The 22,698-nt window shown below is 39.1% G+C and overlaps 1 protein-coding gene across 10 annotated transcripts in view; it reads left to right on the top strand.

Annotated features, from left to right (window-relative positions):
* Positions 1-22,698, top strand: part of CDK19 (cyclin dependent kinase 19) — a 167,181-nt gene that overhangs the window by 138,340 nt on the left and 6,143 nt on the right. For 8 of the 10 annotated variants that reach the window (XM_082731965.1, XM_082731964.1, XM_082731968.1 and 5 more), the window contains 8 exons: positions 3,189-3,246; positions 8,259-8,390; positions 12,542-12,685; positions 12,854-12,923; positions 17,219-17,291; positions 17,697-17,794; positions 18,702-18,780; positions 19,483-19,749. In XM_082731965.1, coding sequence (XP_082588091.1) covers positions 3,189-3,246; positions 8,259-8,390; positions 12,542-12,685; positions 12,854-12,923; positions 17,219-17,291; positions 17,697-17,794; positions 18,702-18,780; positions 19,483-19,749 — 921 coding nt within the window. The remainder of the gene's footprint in view (positions 1-3,188; positions 3,247-8,258; positions 8,391-12,541; positions 12,686-12,853; positions 12,924-17,218; positions 17,292-17,696; positions 17,795-18,701; positions 18,781-19,482; positions 19,750-22,698) is intronic. The other 2 variants (XM_082731973.1, XM_082731972.1) reach the window with 1 other exon arrangement.

A 22,698-nucleotide genomic window follows, 5' to 3' on the forward strand; every position in this document is an offset into this window, starting at 1 on the left:
GAGGCAGGCAGAGAGAGAGCAGGGGAAGCAGGCTCCCTACTGAGCAGAGAGCCTGATGTGGGGCTTGACCCTAGGACCCTGGGACGAAAGCAGAGGCTTTAACCCACTGAGACACCCAGGTGTCCCTCCTACCTTTTTTTTTTTTTTTTTTTTTTTTTTTGCTGATATATAGAAATACGGTTGGCTTTTTCATATTGTTCAGTTAGTCAAGCATCCTACTAAACTCTCTTACTATTGCTAGTAATTTGTCTGTAAATACTTTGAATTTTATGTAAATAATCATGTCATCTTCAGAGAATAATTTTGTTACTGCCTTTCCAATCCATATTCCTTTAATTAATGCTTTATATATCTAGACTTACATTGTGATGTTGATTTTAGAAGTGGTAATGGTAGGGATCTCTGCATTAGTCCCAATTTTAAAGAGAATGTTTCCCATGCTACTTCTTAGTTTTTGATACATACCCATTATCAGGTTAAGGAGGTACTTTTCTAGTCTAACTTGCTGAGAGATTTTTATCATGAATGGGTGTTAAGTTTTGTCAAGTGCTTTTTGAGCCTCTATCGAGATAATTATATTATTTTTCTTTTTTAATATGCTAAGGGGGTGAAGGACATATAGAGGTTTTCTCACATTAAGCTATCCTGGAATTCCTGTTAGTAGCTTTTGACTTAATAATATTTTGTTCAATATTTTTACATCTATACTCATGAGTATTTTTGTATCTATATTTATGAGGTTGGCCTGAAATTTTTCTTTCTCATACTTTGGGTTTTCTTCCAAGATTATATTGGCCTTCTAGAATGTAATGGGAGCATTCCCTCTTTTTCTATTCTCTGCAAATGTTTGAATAGATTGAACAATTTGTTCATCGAAAATTTGGAGAACTTGCTTTTGTGATGATTTGAGGTCCAGTGTTTTCTTGGTAAGAAGATTTTTAACTTTAAATTTATTTAGCACGTATTGGTTTCTTAAGCTTTTATAATTCATTTTGAGTCAATTTGTTCGTTACATCTTTTTCATTTGGTCTATTTTGTACACATTTTAAAATTAATCGATACAAAGTTCTTTGTGGGGTTCTATCCTAACCTCCATTGGACCTGTTTTTATGGCCACTCCTGTAATTTGTAATGTTTATTTGTACCTTCTCTTCTTTTGGAGTAGTTGTCCTAGAGGCTTCATAAATACCGTCTTGTTCATAGATTTCTGCTCTTACCGTTATCTTTTTACTTCTACTTACTTTTGGTTTATTTTGGTACTTTTTGTAACCTGCCTGATATTCTAAAAATCAGTTTGTCTGTCTTTCCCTACTAGATTTGAAAGCTATTTGAAATTAAGAGCGTCATGTTTTATTTTTCTTTCTTCCCAGAAAGTCTGCGGTACTGTGTTTTATCTATAATGGATCGTTGATAAGTTGTTGTCAGACTTGAACCTTGCGGGTTTGGGTTTTGTCTAGTGCTCTTTTCTCTTTTGGCTGTGATAAACTAATTTTGTCTCATGTCGTCTTCAGTCATCATACTCCAGTGACAATGACTTTCAAATCCAAACCTTCCTATTTCCATTCCCCTGGCTAGTGGGACTTAGGCATCTCACATTGTTTTCCCCTCCCTGACTAGGGCCTCTCATAACTTTTCCGTAATAAAGGCACCATCATCCTTTCAGTTGCAAAAACTCAAAACCTTGCTGAAATTTTTTTTTTTATCACCCTTTGTCTTAGTCTTCTGACTTCAACTAGATGCAAAGTCCTGCTAATTTCTCCTTCACAGTGTTACTCCTGAGCTCCACACCACGTACTCTGTTTCAGCCGAGAAGACCTTGGACATAGCCTAGTTCTGACAATGCCCCCTTTCCTGTCACCTCACTCCTGTCACATAAAGGTCGGATTACTTCACCTGGCATTTAAGACTGTCCCAAGTCTAGGTTCACTTTACCACCCCCAACATGAGTCCTCTGGTTTCTGTACAGAGTTCTGTCCAGGTTACCGTCTCCTAAGCCTACGTCATTCATAGCCTTTTTCCCCTCCTGCCCTTCTCTTACCCTTCTACTCTACCATGCTAGTTCCTGTTCATTTTTCGGGATCTGGCTAATGGAAAGCACCCTTGCCCTCACCTCCAATGAATATTTCCCTCAACAATGGAAACTCTGATTAATCACTTCTGACTTTGAGCTGGTTTTTTTTTTTAAGTGCTTATTGTTTTCCTTGAAACTTTGAAAAGAGCCAGCAAATTGGAGGGGATTTAAAGTAATCTGGTTTAACCTCTAACCCAAGACCTCACTTCTGTCTGTAACTCATAAATGACATTAGCTTTTAAGATACAGAGCTCTTGTTTTTTCTTTCTACTTATGTAATGAGCATTTGGAGGTTACAAATTTGGTTCATCATTGCGCTTGTGTTTCCTTTTAATTGTTAATGTTTTTTTTTCTCCCTAGAAGATGTTAAAAATATATTCATTGATTGAACGAATGAATCATAAATTTTCTCCCTATGAGAAAATCATTATTTTCTCAGAGGGGACTGACTTGCCCAAAAGCCTGTTTCCACAGTTCCTCTGTTTCCAAAGATTTACAAATGAGGATGACTTAAAAAACAGTGTATACATTTGCAGCTCATTCTTTTCTTTATAGAGCTCTGTATTAGTCCTGGTTTTTATTTTCTTACATCTTGAAATTCTATTTGGAATTTCTCACTTTGCGTACGGATTTTAATGGAGTCTCGTGAATGTTGATCACGCTTCCCTATAGTAGTTTAGAAATATCGAGCAAGGAATATTCCATTTGAACCATTTAAATGAAGGCAGTGATGTGGGTGGAAATTTTACATAAAAATTTTCAACCACAAAAACTCTTAGTTATGGGCAGTAATTTATAGTATGTGTAGGTTTTTAAAAAAATTATTATTACTTGTTACTTCCATGGAGTAAACAGAAATGATAGCTTCGATTTCTTTATAATTAGTTGTATGATATAATTTTGAAAATAAGATGTTTTCAAAGCAGTGATGTTTATAGAAGTTTAGTGCTAACTTCAAGTATGTCAAATGCTTTTATTATAGAGGGTACTTAATATTCTCTTACGGTTTTGATGCAAATATAGAAATGGTATTTTCATATTTTAAGAACTTCTTTCCATTTTAGAGCATGTCAAAAGAATAAACATAGTAATTTGAATGCTCTATTTTTATTTCTAGAAACCAGCAAATATCCTAGTAATGGGAGAAGGTCCTGAAAGGGGGAGAGTCAAAATAGGTAGGTAATTATTTCTAAAATAATTTCTTAAGATACTGTAGCGGCTGCAAAGGTGGTGTCCCCTTTTTAAGACTCTTGTTTAAGTAGCTAATTTTCACATGATTTCCTCATTATATTTTTAGGAAATATGTTGGGGAATGTAGAGAAATAATTTATAAAACTCCTTAGGTTTATTCCCCAAAGAAGGTTCTGTGATTCTAAGCTCAGGCAAGCAAGCCCGAAACGAAAACTTCATAACCATACAGTACCTAAGCTTGTGTTTATGCTGTGATTACTGTTCTGCATATTACCCTAAACATAATCTGCTAAGTCTTGCTTTTGTCTCACCTTCACCAGTGTTCTTTTCCTGAATGCCTCTCTGCCACCTGATCTAATACACAAATCTTCCCAGATACCTGTCCCCTGCCCCCTGCATCCCTGGGCCAGGTACCAACATATTTTTTCCAAATGAATACATATCATTATAGACTGTCTTACTTGGTGGTGGTCTTAGGTTAAGGCACCAGCAAGAATCCTATCTATATATTAAAATTTCCTTTGTAACCCTGAAGGTTGTTCTAAGAGAAATTGGCATCATTCATACCCATGACATATTGGGGGAGAAAATAAGCTAAAGAAATGCTTTATTCTGATTTTTTTTAATAGAAATTACATTTGTTAAATGTTCAATGGTTTTTAGAAAGATTTTAAAAGAAATTTTGTTTCATCAACCTGCTTTCTTTGCTGTCCCAATATATCATACTAGGGGTGATGTGAAATCATGCTAACTTGACCTGCTACCTATCCATCCTGTCCTCCTGCAACTGAGCCTGCCTGCTTCTTGGTTTTCTACTTCTTCAATTAGTTTGCTAGCCCAATTCCAGAGAAAGCTGTTTTAAACCACGTTCCCTTTCTTTATACCTCTACGCTGAGTTTACTGAGATTCACAGTCCTAAAAAACATTGTCTGTGGTCACTAAGAACCAAGTAGCTGCTTTCCTTCCCGTACCCCCTTCCACGCACTCCCACCCCCTTTCCACCACTTCTCACTTGCTCCTGTTTCATGCTCACACTTTATTCTTGTAGGCACTCAAGTCCCTACTTTTTGCTAGACATTGGTGAAAGGGAAAGGGTAGTGATGGTAGCCTTCCCTGTGAGGGACTGTCACGTAGACAGTTCACTGTCCATTGGTAAATGCCGTCACATGTTACCTCACTTACTTTACTCAACCCCCCGCCTGGTGGATGTGAGCAAGTAGGGGAACTGGCTTTAGAGAGGTTGCAGCTTACACAGCATCTCTGAAAACTTAAATTCCACGTCTGGCGTCTCTTTCCCTACCAGCGCTGCTGCCCAGCCATATCAAAGATGTCTGCTGTACCTTCACCACCCACGTTCTGTCAGTACCGCACTGCCTTTGAGAGGGTCTCCAACAGAGTGACTCTCCCCTCCTGAGTGCAGGCTGGTGACCTCCCCTTCCCACCCCCAGGTTCTAAATATCTTCCTGCTGTAGTTAAGTTCTCATACTGCTGTGTCTCCACTCTCCGCTTCCCAGGTTTCTCCTCATCACCTTTAAACATTGATAACCCTATTCCCAATGCTAGAATAAATCTTCTCATATCCATTGTGTTTTCTCTACCATGTGTTCATTTTTCTCCCCCTTGTTCCTCTACTTCTAGAACACACAGTGTTCACTCACGGGTTCCACTCACCCTAATTTGTTATAATCTGTCCTCTAATTCCATCCCTCTGTCGAAACTGCTCTCCCAACAGTCACCTATGACCTCTGTCTCACCAGAGCCAGAGACCCATAGTGAGTCACCATTTTCCTGTATCGCCTTAGTCATTCCTTCCTCTGACTAGTCTGACTTCAGGACTGTCTTTTCCCTTGGTCTGTTTCTATTTACTCTTTTTGCTTTTTCTTCTGCACTTTATTTATTATTCGTTTTTACTCCTATTAGCCTTTGCTTCAAGATCCCCTAGGCACCTGCTTGGGGCATGGCCTCCCTCTACCATTACTTCTTTAAGGAACTGCTAAGTTGTGCCCTTAAAATCATGGATTCTCTAAAAATCGTTTTACAATCTGAATCTCAGATTCTCTTCTCTCACCCTAGCCGAAATCCTTAGTTTGATTTTATCTTTACTTTTATTTGTTGCTGGTAACCTCTCCTCCTTTGTTTCAAACCAAATTCATCATCTCCACCCTGTGCTCTCCCTGGTTTGTATCAATTGTCTCATTCCCCCCTCGTCCGTCGCCCTTGCTGTCTTCTCGCTACCCCCAGGGTTCTCTAGTTCTCTGCAGCATAAACTCTGGGCTCCAGCCAGGCCCATCAGCTGCCCTCCTGTTAAGAGTTCTAGGATTGTAATTCTATCCAAGATTAGGGATAAAGTCAGGGTTAAAATAAGCAATAAGCAGTGCCAACAGTCCAGTCAACAATCTGGTTGATTTAATTGTTTCTAAATTTTATTTAGAAATGGATGCCTATGCTTAACATTTTAACATAGTCCTTTTTTGAAAAGGATTTGAAAATAAAAGTGCAAATGGAAAATGCAGGGGCCCCTTTGCTGTACCTCAGCTGCCCCTGCCCCAACAGCCTAAAGACTTCAGGCCTCACCTGAAATGCTTGCTCGCTCCCTTTGCTGTTCACAGTGGCTCACCCTTTAGAAATACAGCTCAAGTCCCACGTTCAATGTAGTCCAGCTCTGCAGAGGTTTGCCAAACACTGTTCCAGTTAAAGCCAGGAAGGAGATATGAGCCCTCCCCTCAAAGGACATCGAGTCTAGTAGAAGCCACGGCAACTTGCCTTTTAGCTTTACAGCCCTTACCCTTTTTTGTTTTTATCTACTCCGTGTATTTTGTCACCTCAGCCTCCTGTAAGTCCCTTAGTGATAGACACTGCCTTTTCCTGTTTTTCTCCTTCATTTGATACTATCTAATTAGCACTCACACCAGAATGTTATTTCTGCAGTTCATTGAATTGGACAGTTTCACTCATATCTAATTTTAGGAAAACAACTGTTAGTAACGTTTGGGCTGGTTACTTATGTCTAAAGTACTTATTATTATTATTATTTTTTTTAAGATTTTATTTGATATACAGAGAGAGATCACAAGTAGGCAGGGAAGCAGGCAGAGAGAGGAAGGGAAGCAGACTCCCTGCAGATCAGAGAGCCCGATGCGGGGCTCGATCCCAGGACCCTGAGATCATGACCTGAGCCGAAGGCAGAGGCTTAACCCACTGAGCCACCCAGGCACCCCTAAAGTACTGATTATTTGAAAGGGTTTGAAACTCCTTTAAAGTTCAAACGATAAACAAAAGTTATTTTTGAAAAATGCTTATTGTTTCCTTTGGACTTAATCTCATCTGGCAGCGAATCGATGAGGCTTGTCTAAAACTAAGAAGGTAGAGAATAAGGGGAGAAATACAGCTTTTACTTAAAAATACATGGTTTTCATATAACTTTGCCATCAGTAACAATCAGCATCTATTAAATACATAAAGCGGTGCTTTAAGTAGGCGTAATATTGGTAGAATGATTTTGAATGTTTTTGTTTGCTCTAGGGCAATTTAGTTAAGAAAGAGCAGGCATAGCATAGTCTTCCTTGGATAGCTTTCTGTTTTATGACCTGTGTTCTCCAAAGCATCTTCAGAAAGCCTTGTAAACTATTCAAACTCCAAAAAAACCAAAATCACTCTAAGTTAAAATTGTAATGTATATCATAGCATGTCAGTTTTAGATTAAATGATTCTCTATAGTTGAAACCTTAATGTGCTATTACAGAATGTACATTATTTCTTACGCAATCAAAATATACTGTGTGTATTATGTATTTCAAGTCATAGAGGTCTTTTATTCTCATGATTTTACCTTTGTGACATGGGCGTGTCTGTTGGATGTCAGATCAGTGATTAAGAATACAGGTGCTAAATTATAACATGGTTTGAGTACATTTTTACTGTCTATCCCTATGACCTGGGGCAAGTCATTTCAGTGCCATGGGCTTTAGATTCTTTATCTCAGAGGTGGTGAACAAAATACTAAGCCAGCTTTCGTATGAGGATCAGATGAAGTGATAGATGATATGTGTGAAAACCATCTTTAAACTCTAAAGTGCTTGATAGATAAAAGGTATTTGTTCTTTTTTTTTTTTTTTTAAAGATTTTATTTATTTATTTGACAGAGAGAGATCACAAGTAGGCAGAGAGGCAGGCAGAGAGAGAGGAGGAAAAAAGGTATTTGTTCTTTAGAAATCTTAAGAAAATTAAATAGTCTCCAGGAACTTATTATGGTAATAACTATTCTTTCTACTACTTGTGTACATCTCTAATCTAAATCTGTTAGCTTTGATATAGACCTTTGTTAAATCCTGAATTATAGGATTATGTCGTACATATTGTGTGGAATGTTCTTGGAAACATGTTTATGATGTGCTAGTAATTATACAGCAGTGACTCTCTGAGGTTAAAAAGCCCCAGTTTGTAGCATTTGCTGTTTTTCAGGATGCAAATATTCCATCATAGCCAATTTCCAGTCACCAGCATGACATCAGTGAATTCAGAATTGGGAAGAAATGTGTGCAAATTGGCTTTCATGTGTCCACGAAACAACTCCAACTCACACCAAACTAAGATACAGTCAGCCTTTAGATGCACAGGCATACAGGGGTCGTAATTAATCCTGGAAACTTGTAGACTATTTCAATTTTATAAAATAATTTAAGATTATTGCAATGTTTCTGAAAGCCAGGGGTCTGAAGTCAGACCTGGCTTCTCATTATGACTCTGTGTCATTTACTAGCTCTATGACCTTGGGCAAGTCAGACTATCTTTAAGCCTAAGTTTCCTTTTCAGTAAAATAGGCACAGTAGTAATATCTACCTCCGAAGGGGGGATCTGGTGCCTGGTGCAGACCCCTGGTTGAAAAGGGAGGAAAAGGATTGCTTTATAAGGCTAGTGGCTGTTGTCCTCAACCTTGCATGGTTCTAGTAGCATGCCAAACTGAGTTTTATCTTAATTTGTTTCATTTTTTTTTTAGCTGACATGGGTTTTGCCAGATTATTCAATTCTCCTCTAAAGCCACTGGCAGATTTGGATCCAGTAGTTGTGACTTTTTGGTATCGGGCTCCTGAACTTCTGCTTGGTGCAAGGCATTATACAAAGGCCATTGGTAAGTTAGTCTAAAATGGTGTACTGTCGCAGCATCGAATTATCATGAACACCAAATGGTATAATAATAAGGAAGCTGCTTTCTAAAAACCACTTTTATACTTCTTTCAAAAGTCCCGTTGTCTTCTGTATTCCTAGATATTATATTCTGGTAGATTAGGATTTTTAACTTTATAGGAGAAATGGTTCTTTAAAAAGAAGAAAGCATTTTCTGTTAGAGAATAGAGTTATCTGATCCTGTTGAGTTGCTATGGAGATGATAACGCGCTAATTTTATTTGCACTTACCTACCATTGATCAGAAGAACTGGAGAAAGGTTTAGAATTGTTTTCTCCACAGAAGGAAAAACAGAAACCAGGCAGAGTATGGTGTGGAAGAGAACCCCTTCTGTCTGGGGAAAAGTCAGTCAGTCAGTCCTTCCCTCAACAAGAAATAATGCGACTAATTTTTCTCTCCTGCCATTACCGTTATCAGAATGGCGGTTTCCCCATTACAGCAGGAAATAGAGTCTGGGTGCATTAGCTGTGCTCAGCGTCTTGCCATTTCACTAAGTGAAAAAATGGAATAAGAAAACCTGTTACAAACACACTCTCTGTAGGATTTAAAATCTGCTCCCGAACAGCCACAGCAGGGATTTTGCTAACCGATCACTCCAGTGTGCACGGGAGGGCCCAGCTGTGAACTGGGGGAAGTCAGGAAGAGAGAGCTCGCCTCAAACCTCGAGATTTCTGTAAATGAGGTTAAAAAGAGAGGACAGAGAAGGGTAGATAGTTCTCTCACTGTGATGGGCTAGTTCTATAAGGTACCGAAATCTGCCAGGTTGTATTTCTTGAAATTTCCCTTTTGTTGAATTTTCCATTTACTGGTATTAGACTAGTATCATTTTTTACTATGTTTAGCTGCTTTGGTTAAGTTCTATTGAATTAAGGCACTATAAAAGTATAAAATTATGAAAAATAGATGAGCACAAGCCTCTCTGTTAAATTTATAAAAAGCCTGATGGCATGCAAAGAACGACAAAGGTAGTTCTTTGAAATAGATTAGACCGATAATGAACCTATTTGTGGGCAAAAGGAGTAACAAAGATTAAACTACAGTGATGACCTTGTTCATCAGGAGATTTGATTTCTGCAGAATTCTGACGCCCAGCACACGTTTATCCTTTGTCCAAGGATTGAGATGCCGGGATGGTGCTGGCATTTTGTTATACTTTATGAATATTGCTGAAAGATTTTATTAGATTCGTGAAAAAGCCTATGAGTGTTTGACAGTAGGGGAGTGTGAGACCAACCCTCAGCCCTTTTGTGAGCAGCTGAGCCCAGAGTAAGGCCCATTCAGAGGCCGCCAAGGCCATGCTCTTGGTGTCGGGCCGGCCCATGGCAGCTGTCTGTGAAGGCCAGAGGGGGGAGAACCACACAAGCAGAGGGAAGGAATGGAACGCTCTCAAGGGAGGGGTTAAAATCAGAACCTGACTCTGCTTACATTCTAGTGAGTGATTTTCACTGGGGAACTGTATCTTTGCAACTTTTAGAATTATGTCTATATCTTCTGTTAGATCTCTCAGTCATGAACAGTGAAGAGGAGAAGTGTGAAGGACAGTAAGAAAAGGCACATTCTGCCAAAACCTTCCATTGAACTAAATGACTCCCCACCAAAGTCTGTCCTACTCTCAGAGATTTTTATAGAGCAAACCCATGGTAGTAAGTCCCATTTTTTAAAAAATTATTTTAAATATATTTTTTAAAGATTTTATTTATTTGACCGACAGAGATCACAAGTAGGCAGAGAGGCAGGCAGATAGAGAGTGAGAGAAGGAAGCAGGCTCCCTGCTCAGCAGAGAGCCCGATGTGGGACTCGATCCCAGGACCCTGAGATCATGACCTGAGCCGAAGGCAGCGGCTTAACCCACTGAGCCACCCAGGTGCCCCAATAAGTCCCATTTTTGATTAGTGCCATTATATGATTCTGTGTATGTGGTTCATACACTTTGTCCACACTTTGAGAAGCACAGTTCTATGAATATTTTCTGATGAACTCTTCTACTCTTGAAATAAAACTAGATGTTTTGTTGGGGGGAAATAAAGATAATTGAGTATGAATTGGAAATCAACTGTATTTCCTGTTTCCTTAGAGCAAGGACAACCGAAATTGAATTTAAACCAGTTTGCAACTTACAGATAAAGATTAAAAGTATAATCACTAGCTTCCAATTTTAGTCAAGTTGCTATTATCCATTCTGGATAGAAATTAGGAAAAAAGATAAAAATATAATCCCCAAATCAGTTATTTTTAGATTTCAAATATAGTCATAGCAGACATTAGAAATATAATAAATATGTATGCATTCACTTGTTCTTACTCTCCTCCATACCTGGTTCATGTCAGAAAGGAGTATTATTTCTATTCAGGACTATAAGAGTTTGATGATTTGATATCAGTGAAGTTTTATGGAGTAACATTTAGAGGGGGAGGGGAGTGACAACAAGTGTGTGTGTGTGTGTGTGTGTGTGTGTGTGTGTGTGTGTGTAGAGGGAGGGAGGAATAAGTCATTGACAAAGGAGGGAGAGCTGAGAAATGTTATAGATGATACAAGAGCCAGATGACCATTTAAAATTAGAGGCTAATATGAAGCAAGAAACCCTAGAACTCAACATTACCTGCTACCCTGAGGTTCCTTCTCTTAGCAGTTCTCAGGGGAATCTAGATTCTGGCTTCCGTCCTTTACATGGAAGGCAACCCAGAAACTGGCATGACCAGGAACATGCAGTACCAGTCCCAGTTGACTGCATAGCAGAGGCAGCCAGCAGGAAGAGACATGGGACTGTGTCAGAGGCAGCTGCCTCGGGGGTAAGAGTGACAACAAAGCGATGTGGGAGAGAGAGAACAATTTAAAAGTAGACACTGACAAGTACTATTACTCTACTCTTTCATGATGGATATTTAGGAGGACTCTTCTGAGTCATTAAGAAAGATTAAATTATATTTTATAGCCTCTTAAGATGGCAGGTAATAGTGTAATAAAAAACGATTATTGAAGGGGTATGTTTCCGTTATCCAGAAGTCTACCTTACATGAAAGGAAGCTGCTCCTGAATGGGGTCAGCTGTGTAAGACATTACTCTGTGGGTTTTTTTTTTTCATTTGGCAGTTTGTTTTATGAAATAGCATACCAACTTTAATTCTAGCTAATGGACTTTTTTCTTATTTAGCTTCTCTACAGAATGTGATTCCCATGTTTAGTAGGCTATAGAACACTGTGCTTTTCTATCCTATACCGTGGTCTGTGCATTTAAAAAAATATTAAATAGCATTTATTTAAGTGGTCAAGTATGAATATATATCTTACAGAAATTAATTCGCTTGTGTATTTGGCAAAACGTTGTGAATATATTATAGTCAGAATTGAAATTACAGTTTTCAACGTGTAAAATCCAAATAGAACAATCTGTAACTGGTGATTTAAAATATTTAAACTTATGCCTAACTTTGTCCTGGAGGGTTGGAGCAGCTTAATCCAAGTGAATATATTCAAATAAAATCGATCTCTATGGGTGTCATGTTATATCCGTCGATACTTGTGTTTATCAGCTTCTGGATCTTACAATTTGTTGAAAATGTTGAAGTTGGTAGTCTTTCATACAAAAGTTGAGTTTTTCCAAATCATTTTTTATGGTCTGTATTGTCTCTACTCACAAATCAGAAATTATGCTCTATCGTTAATCATTTGATTGTTTTAAAGGAATATATTTTAAAAAAGGAATATATCACTAAACCTGATGCTGATATTGTTTTAGTCTATCAGATCATGAGTAACCCTGCACTAGATGATCAGTTGAATGCTTTAGTGATACATTATTAATAGTTGTTAGAAAAGCTTTTGCCTAAATGTAAATTCATGTAAATGTAAATTGAGTTTCCCAAGTGTATCTTCTTTAGGAAATTTATAAGTAAATGTTTTTTATTTGGCTTTTAATCTGTTATGTGATGATACAGCTATTTCATGTCATGTATATATATATATGTATATATATATTTAATATAGTTGTCAAACTGTGTATATTCCATCGCTGAAAAATATTTTTATATGTAGGTTGTGATTATACTCGGGAATTATAACCCAAGAAATATAATAAATGTTTTCCTGCTTTCATAGATATATGGGCAATAGGTTGCATATTTGCTGAATTGTTGACTTCAGAACCTATTTTTCACTGTCGTCAGGAAGATATAAAAACAAGCAATCCCTTTCATCATGATCAACTAGATCGGATATTTAGTGTCATGGGGTTTCCTGCAGGTAATTTATTTTTCTTTTCAAAATAATATTGGAGTCATATTTCATAACTAATTCCTTTTCAAAAGCATATTTTGAGTATTTTTATGTATTTTTTAAACTGAAATAAGTAGATTATTTTATGTAAGTAACCTTATGTTCTATAGTAATATTTGATATTTTTTTTGTAAGATAAAGATTGGGAAGATATTAGAAAGATGCCAGAATACCCCACACTTCAGAAAGACTTTAGAAGAACAACGTAAGTAATTTCATATTAAATATAAGTAGTAATTTCAGTGGGAATATTTAAATTGATCCTTTTAAAAAACAGATAGATTGGCATTTAAACCAGAATTTTAGATTTTAATATATTAATTATGCTTTTGATTGAAAGGTGATTTCCCAGATGTTGCAAATATACATGTCAGGCTTAGGCTGTAGTATTTTACAAACCTTTAAGAATTTTAAGGGTCAATATAGTGTTTAAACATCTCTCCTATTTTAGCGTAATGAGGGTTGAGTTCAAGGCCGCAACTGTGATTTTTATCTTTATCTGAATAATGACTGTGACCGAAATGTTGGGTGAGGCAACCAGGAAGGATAGCAGAAGGACAAACGCATGGCCCAGAAGCTAAGTAGAACACACTGGTGTATACTGAGCAGAAATGAGAGAATAAAGGTGACATCAGAGGAGTTTGTTATCAATGCACATGCCTAGAGTAAAAGGCGAAAGAGATTCTCTGAACTGAATAGGAAGATTTCAGGACAGGATGGCTTATAGGAACAAAAGCAGACCTGATAAAGCAAAGCAGGAAATGGCAGTCCTCATTTTTGGTGGTTCTTGTACATGGTCCTGGTGGGGTGCTTTTCCTCTATCTTTCTCCTAAAGATAGCACGTGTATTGCCCAAGGCTCTTTCTTGGGCTCTCTTTTCACTCTAGACGTTTTTCTCCCGCAGTTTCTCTGATTTTATTGGCCACAATTTACCATTGATTATGCTGATAACTCCCAGTTTATGCATCCGAGTCAGATCTCTTTTCCAAGTTCCAGACCCACGTCTAATTGCCTTATGGAATCCCAACTTGAATGTTCCATAAATACTTCAGTTACATGTCCAAAATTGAACTCATCCTCTCTCCTCCCACACTGTCCTCCCGCTGTATTTCCTATCTTAGGAAATGACTCCATGATTCACCCAGTTGTTGAAGCCCAAGACCTGAGATATCCCTGATCCTTTTCTTATCCCATTCTCTCCCAATCGACAGACCACCCCCATCTCTCACTTGGGATCTGCTGTGGCCTTCCAAGTGGTATTTCTACCTCCAATCTTTATTCCAACTCATTGTCTAAACTACAGTCATTGCCAAAAGCAAATTGGATCGTGTTGGTCTCCTAGTTGCTCTTAATTCACCGCTGCTCTCAATTCTTAAGGATCGCTTAATTCATCTACTAAACCACTGTCCACTTTGTATTCTGTAACCTGGACATCATTAATTTCTTTAAGAATCTGAAAAACCCAGAGCTTTTTTTTGACCTCTGGGTTTTTATACATGCTGTTCCTTCAGTCTAGAATGTACTTTCCTCCCACTCATTTTAACTCCTCAGATTAACTCCTGTTTATCCTTTCTCCTTATCCTTTAGGTCTTGGCTTAGGCATCACTTGCCTGCGGAGGTCTCCCTTGACCTTCTGTGTCTGAGTTAGGTACTTCCCCTTGGTACTCCCGTAGCATCCTTGCTGCTTCTCTCAGCACTGATGACTTTGCCCTACAGTTCACTTTTCAATGCTCACCTGCCTTTCCCCCTAGATGGTATGAGTTGTGTCTACTCTATACACTGTTATATGTATCCCCAGAGCCTGGCATATAGTCCATGCTCATTAGTTACTTGTCAAATGGGTATTAATGGAAGTGGCACAAGTAATTGAAGACATGCTAATAGCATCAAAGATGGAGAAAATTAATATAAGCTCTTAACATTTATCTTAGGGTTTAAAGACCAAAGGAAAATTTTCACATAAAATGATAGTGTTTACAGTCACCAGAAATAAAAGGAGAGAAGTTTTAAAAGATAAATGAAATTCAGTTGGAAAAGTAATAGGAAAAGCTCAGTGATAAGAGCCCATATGTCTAAGGCAAATGGTTCTGCCCCAGTGAAAGCAGACTGCTGATACATAAGATGAAAGGAATATATTAAAAATTAGCTAAATCTAATGGAGTACATACGAGTCACTGAAGTAAAATATAATTTAAAAATTCCAGAAAACATGACTTGAAATGACATAAAAAGTAATATAACTTCCTTTCATTGTATCAGATGAAAAGAACCAAAAAAATTACTCTTCAGTGAATTGAGAAGGATAGTGAATAGGACTTTCTGTAATCTATCCAGGGTTATTAGCTCAGTAGAAGGCAAGGTGAAAGTGGAACTAAAAGGAAATCTCTAAGCTGACTTTCAAATTGAATGTTCCAGTAAGCATGGCCCGATATTATGATAGAAACAAATAACTTAGAATCTGGAGTTAACCCAGGAAATCAGTTGATTTAACATAAAGTCCAAAGATGTGTATATAGACAAACTCCATTTCTATATAAACTTTAAAATTTCTTCCCATTAACAAACTTAGTGGTTACCTTGCTAATAAAAATACTTCTGGTGTTGGAGCAAAATTGTAAAAAAAAAAAAAAAAAATTTATTTTATTTTATCTTTAAGCAGTCTCTATAGTGATCGATGGAGCTTGAACTTAACAACGCTGAGATCAAGAATCATATTCACTACCGACTGAGCCCGCTAGGCACCCTGAGAAAATTTTAAATTAATATATATGGCAGAGATTTTGAAAATGAACATACCTAGGGTATGATAAAATGGGCATGCTTCCTTGTTTCTCAGTGTTTCTCGAACTTTAATGTATATACACATCACCTGGAGCCCTTGTTAAAAATGCAGGCTCTCAGGGGCCTATGCTGCTGATCTGAGGGCCAGCTTTGTGTAGCAAGGTTCTAGAGCACATACAATTGGCTTTGAAATGTACATATCCTTTGACCTAATAAATCCAAGAATTTTTCCTATGGAAGCAATCAGAGCAGCCACGCATGGCTAAGTCCTTACTATGTGTCAGGCTTGGTGCTAAGCCATTACCTGCATTTTCTCATATGGTCCTCACGACAACCCTGTATTGGTTATAATCCTCAGTTTCCAGAGGAGGAACCTAAGGCTTTCACAGGGGTTAATGAATGCCCATGATCACACAGCTGGTAAATGCCAGAGTCAGGCTCTGGAAGGGGTCTCTGATTCTCATAGGCTGTGCAGCACTGTCTCCTACTATGCGGATCAGATTAACCTACAAGGACCCCTATATCTTAACTGTTGTGAAAGAAACAACATCAGTAACAACAGTAGGAATATACAACCATTGCAGATTAGTAGTTTAGGTAGTGTTAGACAAGGAAAAATGTTTATGAAACATTATTATTATTAAGTGAAAAGAGGTAGGACAGTTTGTTTAGTATGATCCCAATTTTATAAAAATAAAACAAACCCCTTCTGTGTTTGTATCATCTATAGATATGTAGCCAAATTGACAGGAAAATTAGCAAAATCTCAACAGTGGTTTTTTTGTGTGTTTCTTTTAAATCACTGAATGGCTGGACCATGAGTGATTTCAGTTTTCTTCTCTATACTTTATTCTCTAAATTTTCTACCATAAACTTATATATTACTTATTTTTTTACCTTTTTAATATGAAATATTTCATATTTAGGAAAGAACATATGTGACAAAAATATGATACACAGTCTTTTTAGAATAATAAAACAAACAGTCCTCTACTCACCCTTGAACAGAAGAAATAGAACATTACTAAGATTACCGAAGTGCTCTGTGTACCCTCTACCCTGCCTTCCTGTTCATTCCATGTTTTTTATTCTGGTTTTGCCACAGATGTTTGTATCTCTAAATGGATTATTGTTCCAGTTTAAGATATCTTTGAACTTTATATAAATTATATTATAGTCTGTTTTTATTTGCTTTTATTCCCCACTCAGCCTCTGTATTCATTTTTACTATTGTGTAACATTCCATTCTGTGAATATAAAACAATGTAGTCATTCTTTAGTTGGTAGACATTTGTATTATTTACATGTTTTCTGCTATAGATATGCTGCTAAGAACATTCTTTTTCATGTCTCCTGTGATATCCATGCACAAAGGAATCTCTTAGAGTATGTACCCAGGAGAGGAATTGCTAGATTTTAGGTCGTTCACATTTTCAACTCTAATGGTTAATGTATAATTGTTTTCCAAAGCCATCGTAACAATAGAAACTCTTATGTGGGCTGTTTATCAATTTCTGCTTCTTCACACATAACCAATATTTGGTTATGTGTTCTTTGATTAATCAGAAAAATACAGTGGTCTAAACATGTGCCTTATAGGAAAACCAATCTGGGAGCTTTCCGTTAAAAAATACAAATTGTATAAACTGTACTTCAGTAATACACATTTTATGAAATGTGTGAGTGTTCCCAGTGATGTGTCATTGTCATGTCTTTGCAGGTACGCCAACAGTAGCCTCATAAAATACATGGAGAAACACAAGGTCAAGCCTGACAGCAAAGTGTTCCTCTTGGTAGGTGCCTGTCTTCCAGACGGGGACTTCGGGTCCGTGGCACAAGCCCACCTCGTTCCATTCACCACGGAATTGTCTTAGCTACTCCTCCTCTTTAGAAAGAAAAGAAATTGGTGGATGTTGAGGCAAAGTTAAACATTTTTCTTTTGAGATGTCCCCCTTGACTTCTAGATTTAATTTTTTCCAGCGATTTATCAGCAGGAAAAAAAAAATTACATTCTTAAAGGGCTTTAACACTAATGATTTCTGCCAATCTCACATACATGCATCTAGCATATTAATAGCATGGTGAGCTCCACAAAATGGTGTTTGATATTTATCCTGCTAGACATTTATACAAAAGTCAACACATTGACTTATAAGTGATCTTTCCACTTGCTATCAATTTCTTATGTGTTACTCTAGCTTCAGAAACTCCTTACTATGGATCCCACCAAGAGAATTACCTCGGAGCAGGCTCTGCAGGATCCCTATTTTCAGGAGGACCCCTTGCCAACATTAGAGTATGTATCCTACCTTTTCTGTGTCCTCTGCTCCAGGTTGAGGGTGTTCGATGGTGGCTGAAAGTCAGAGAACACTTTACCGCAGCCTTACGGAAGTTCTCCATGAATACTGCCTTGGAGAAAAAGTCCTCAAGAGAAAGGGCGTGTATTCTGAAACAGGCAAAGCAATAGAGAGGTGTGAATGAAAACAAGTGTTTTAGGGTTCACTGTTATTTGGTATTACAGAAAAAAGCTCAAGCTGAGAACAGGTGGGACTTTTAGATCAGTCAGCCAGATGAGTTCAGCCAGATGAGTTTATACAATTGGGTATAAAACGTAGACAACAGGGGCATCTGAATGGCTCAGTGTGTTAAGCATCTGTCTTTGGCTCAGGTTGTGATTTCGGTGTCCTGAGATCGAGCCCCGTATCTGGCTCCTTGCTCAGTGTAGAGCCTGAGTTCTCCTCCTCCTCCAACTTATGCTCGCTCTCACTATCTCTGTCTCTCTCAAATAAATAAATATTTTAAAAATGTAGACAATGAAGTCTTTTTTTGTTTTGTTTTGTTTTTTAAGAGAGGGAGAAAGGGGAGGGCGGGCCGGAAGGGGAGAGAGAATCTTAAGCAGGCTCCACGCCCAGCATTGTCGGAGCCCAATACAGGGCTCAATCCCACGACCCTGAGATCATGACCTGAGCCAAAATGAAAAGTTGGAGCTTAACTGACTGAGCCACCCAGGCACACCACAAATTCTTTTCTGATTTGCTTGAATTGAATTATCTTGGGAGGCATCTAGCAAATAGTAGTTATAGATGAAGAATGGGAAATATGTTAAGAAAAAAAGTGGAATTTCAAGTTAACAAGATCACTGATACTGTAGACTGTAGGCCATGATGTATATTCTTTTTTTTTTTTTTTTAATGATTTTGTAGTGTGTTTGCTGGCTGCCAGATTCCGTACCCCAAACGAGAATTCCTTAACGAAGATGAACCTGAAGAGAAAGGTGACAAGGTATAAGCTACACAGTATATGCTTCACGTCCAGAGAGTAAAGGAGGCAGAAAGAATTTAGGGAAGTATAATTTAATGATTCCTGTGTATTTAACTGCCTTTAATTAAGTATGTATTAATTACATCACTTTAATTAAGTGATTGCAGTTGTACTTTGTGATTTGAAATATAGTAAGTTTACAGATAAATGAACCTCCGATTCGTTTTAGAGCCTGTTTTATTCCCCAATTCTTAATTGTGCGTTCAGTTTGTTGGGTGTCATCACCATCGCTTTGTGCCGCCTGCTTTCAAAGCATCTTTCTCTTAGCTGGTAATCGAATATATCAGGCCGTCCCCCTATTCCTCTGCTTTTCCAAACTCATGATGGAGATCATTACCGCTCCAAGAGTGCAGAACTACTTCCTGGGTGCCGCATGCTCTCCAGTGGGGTGTCTGGGACTGGGGTGGAAGATGACTGCGCAATCCTAAACGAACTTCAGAGACTGAATCCCGCTCGGGGCTCGGGACTCTTGACCTTTGGGGATGCTGTGTCGCCAGCTGCAGTACTTGCGTGTCTCACCTAGTCCAGCTCGGTGGGCAGTCACGTGCGTGTTATCAAGTTCTCAAAGTGATGTCCTGTTACAAAGAAAAGGAAAAGGAAAAGAAAGTACCATCCTGTTAATGTGGTTCCATACCGAGTTGACCTGTTTCTCTTTTTTCCAAGAATCAGCAGCAGCAACAGAACCAACATCAGCAGCCCACAGCGCCCCCCCAGCAGGCGGCAGCCCCCCCACAGGCGCCCCCACCGCAGCAGAACAGCACGCAGACCAATGGGACTGCGGGCGGGGCTGGGACGGGCACCGGGGGTGCGGGGCCCGGCCTGCAGCACAGTCAGGACTCGGGCCTCAGTCAGGTGCCTGCGAACAAGAAGCCCCGCCTGGGGCCCTCGGGCGCAAACTCAGGCGGGCCTGTTCTGCCCTCAGATTATCAGGTACTCAACTTGGTTTTTTTAACGGCGGTACATTTTGTGAAATGGGAAGTAGGATTTTTTTTTTAAAGGGCGAGCATAAGCGAGAACCTGAGCAATGGGGAGAGGCAGAGGGAGAGGAAGAAGCAGGTGGGGAACCCCACAGAGGGGCTGGATGGCAGGACTCCAGAATGTGGACCTGCGCCAAAGCTGACACTCAGCGGACTGAGCCACCCAGGCAACCCAGAAGTCAATTTAGACTTATGTAGTACCTAACTCTAAAGTTCGACTGTACAAATGCTACAATCCTATTTCTAGGTCATTATATGAAAATGAACATTTTGGTCATATTTCATGTAATCGCAAAACATTTCATTCTTGCCTTGTTTTCCCTGCCTTCCTGAGGAGGGAAGCTGAGGCAGGCGTTTCCCTCCTCAAAGAAAATCTCTCCTATTATCCTTCTAGCTGCCTGTCAGCTTTGGGTCAGAAAAAGATAACTAGATAAGCAACTGAGAGAGAGGAGCGGTGGCTTATTTTGGACAAAATAAGCTGCATACTTGAGAAAGATTTGCTGTTCACTGAGAGGAAATAATCAGTAAGTAGCCATGTAAGCATAGAAAGGGATTAAGATTGAGACTTTTCAGAAATCACTGTTAAGGTCACACTGGAAGTATTTCTGAGAATTGAAGATACTTTTTATTATGAAGATAAAAAACACCGTACAGTTGTGTGGTATCTGTCGAAATGTGGTGTCTCTCTTGATGGGAGGGGGGCTCCCAAGTGTGGGGCAGGGATGGGTGGAAACCAGTGGCCGCTGGTGGTCCCGGCGGTGAAAGGGTAGCAAAGGAGATAGAAGTGGACTGAGTCTACCACCAGGGAGCCGTGGAGGACAGCGCAGGAGAGGCAGTGTGCCAGGAGGCGGTGGGTCAGGGGCTGTAGTTAAAAGCGGGAAGGTGAGGAGGTTTGGTGACTATGGAATTCTCCTTTTGTTCGCTAACTGTGCCTGGTTGTAAGTAGCGCACTGATCAGTTGGGGTTTGTGGTTCCTTGAGGTGGGTCCCCTGAGGGGGCCTGTGTTCAGCCAGGGGGTTGCTGTGGGCCCTTTTGCCTTGATCAAGTTCCCATTGCTCGAGCCTATTGTCTAAAAGTGGCCTCTACAGATGGTACTACTAATTTGGGAAATTAAAGGGAAAAAAGTCTAAGGATAATTAGTATTTGGGAAGAGGGAGGTAAAAATACCTGTGAACACCATAGGGAATACTGCAAAAATGAAAAACAAAAAACCCACAAAACCCTCATTTTCTTTCTTTGTTTTTTTTTTAAAGTCCTCATTTTTAAGGAAAGTATAAGATCTAGGGGGTGGGGGTGGGGAGAAAAAAACACCCTTAAAACTAAAAAAAAAAAAAAAAAAGACTCAGGGTTCTGGTGGAAGAGGAGAAAGAAGATGGAGATTAAAAAAACCCTCAGACAAGGGAGCCATAAACTCACTGATAAGAAATGGGAATCAAGAGAAACATTAATGAGAAAGACATAATAAATAGCTCCATCAACCGGCTTTACATTTTTTAATATACCTACAAATGAATGTGTTATAACACAATGTCTTCTCTGAAAACTTCTTTTGGAAGAGTCCGTGCAAGCAGTGGGGTACACACTAGCACTGACACTGGTTCCACAGGCTAAAAACAAAATTCCACAGAGTATGTTTGAAGATCGAATTGGCTTTATTAAATGATCTGTAAATTTGGCAGCATCCCATCTAGCAAGTCGAGAGGAGCTCCTAGGAGCTGTATAAAATGGAAGGTTTTTCTAGGAAGGAAGGCGGGGTAAGAGAGTGAGTAGCTAAAGAGTAGAAAAGATTGTCTGGGCTGGGTCACTTTCCCTTAGCGGGAGGGGGGGGTAGGGGGGTAGGGGGGGTCTTACATGCAAATTACCTCCTGTTCCTTTGGGGGAATAGAGAGGCCCAGGTGGCAGACTCTTTGGCACCCATCAGAAAATTTCCTGGCTGACCTGGTAAACTACATTTCTGGGGAAAGTTGAAACTGCAATTAGCTTTGGTATTAAGCTCTGGTTTGGTGATTTGGCCTAAGTGACACAATTTGGGCCTGTGGTTTTCTTCTCTAAACACAATGAAACGAATCGAGGCTTCATTTTGATGTACTGAAAACAGCTTGCTATTTGGGTAGTAGTCATGAACATATTTGAATTTTATTATAAATTTTGTTTTGCCCCAACAGTAGTTTATTCCTATTATGGGAGCACCAAACCTTTCTTATAACTGGTTCATCTTTGTGTCTTGGACTGTATTATATTCACCTGAGAATAGTTCATTATGGACAGATTACTATCCTACTGTATTCCTTTTAAATCCAAGAATTCTTTAAGCTGCTTTTCTTTCTCCCATACTATGCTATCCACTTAAAAATAAAACAGCGTCATCTATGGAACGGGCAGATATTGCAGCGCCTCAGCTGGAGAGGTTGTGCGCTGTGGAGGTGGCAGGGCCCCTTGCACCTACGCGTGACTCACATTTCAACACATTTGTTCTTTGCCGAGTGTGGAGGAACCTTCGTGCTGAATCTAATCTGCTAAAGTAAAGTGATCATAGCCAGCCTAGCAATTGTGAGTGCAAAGAACATGTTTTTCATAATAAACTTAAAAATAAAACATGGGAATCTGGAAGCCCGAAAGGCTTCTTACACTAACACATCTAGCGTGATGAGCACGCCAGGAAGGCGCAGGCACAAGTTGCGTCTTTCCGTGATGTCGGCTTTATTCACTCACAAAGCAGGATTCACATCATTGTAAACCAGATGCAGGATTCCAGACTCGGTGACTTTTCACCACACGATTGCCTTCGCTCCTCACATGGCACACAGAGCAGAACGTAAGACAAGTCACACAACAAGCGAGGTAGAATAGAGGGTAGGAAGTTACCGAACCAAACCAGAAGTCAGTTCTGGGGGTGCGCGGT

Source organism: Mustela nivalis (assembly GCF_964662115.1).
Source record: "Mustela nivalis genome assembly, chromosome: 5".
In the NCBI taxonomy this organism is placed as follows: Eukaryota; Metazoa; Chordata; class Mammalia; order Carnivora; family Mustelidae; genus Mustela; species Mustela nivalis.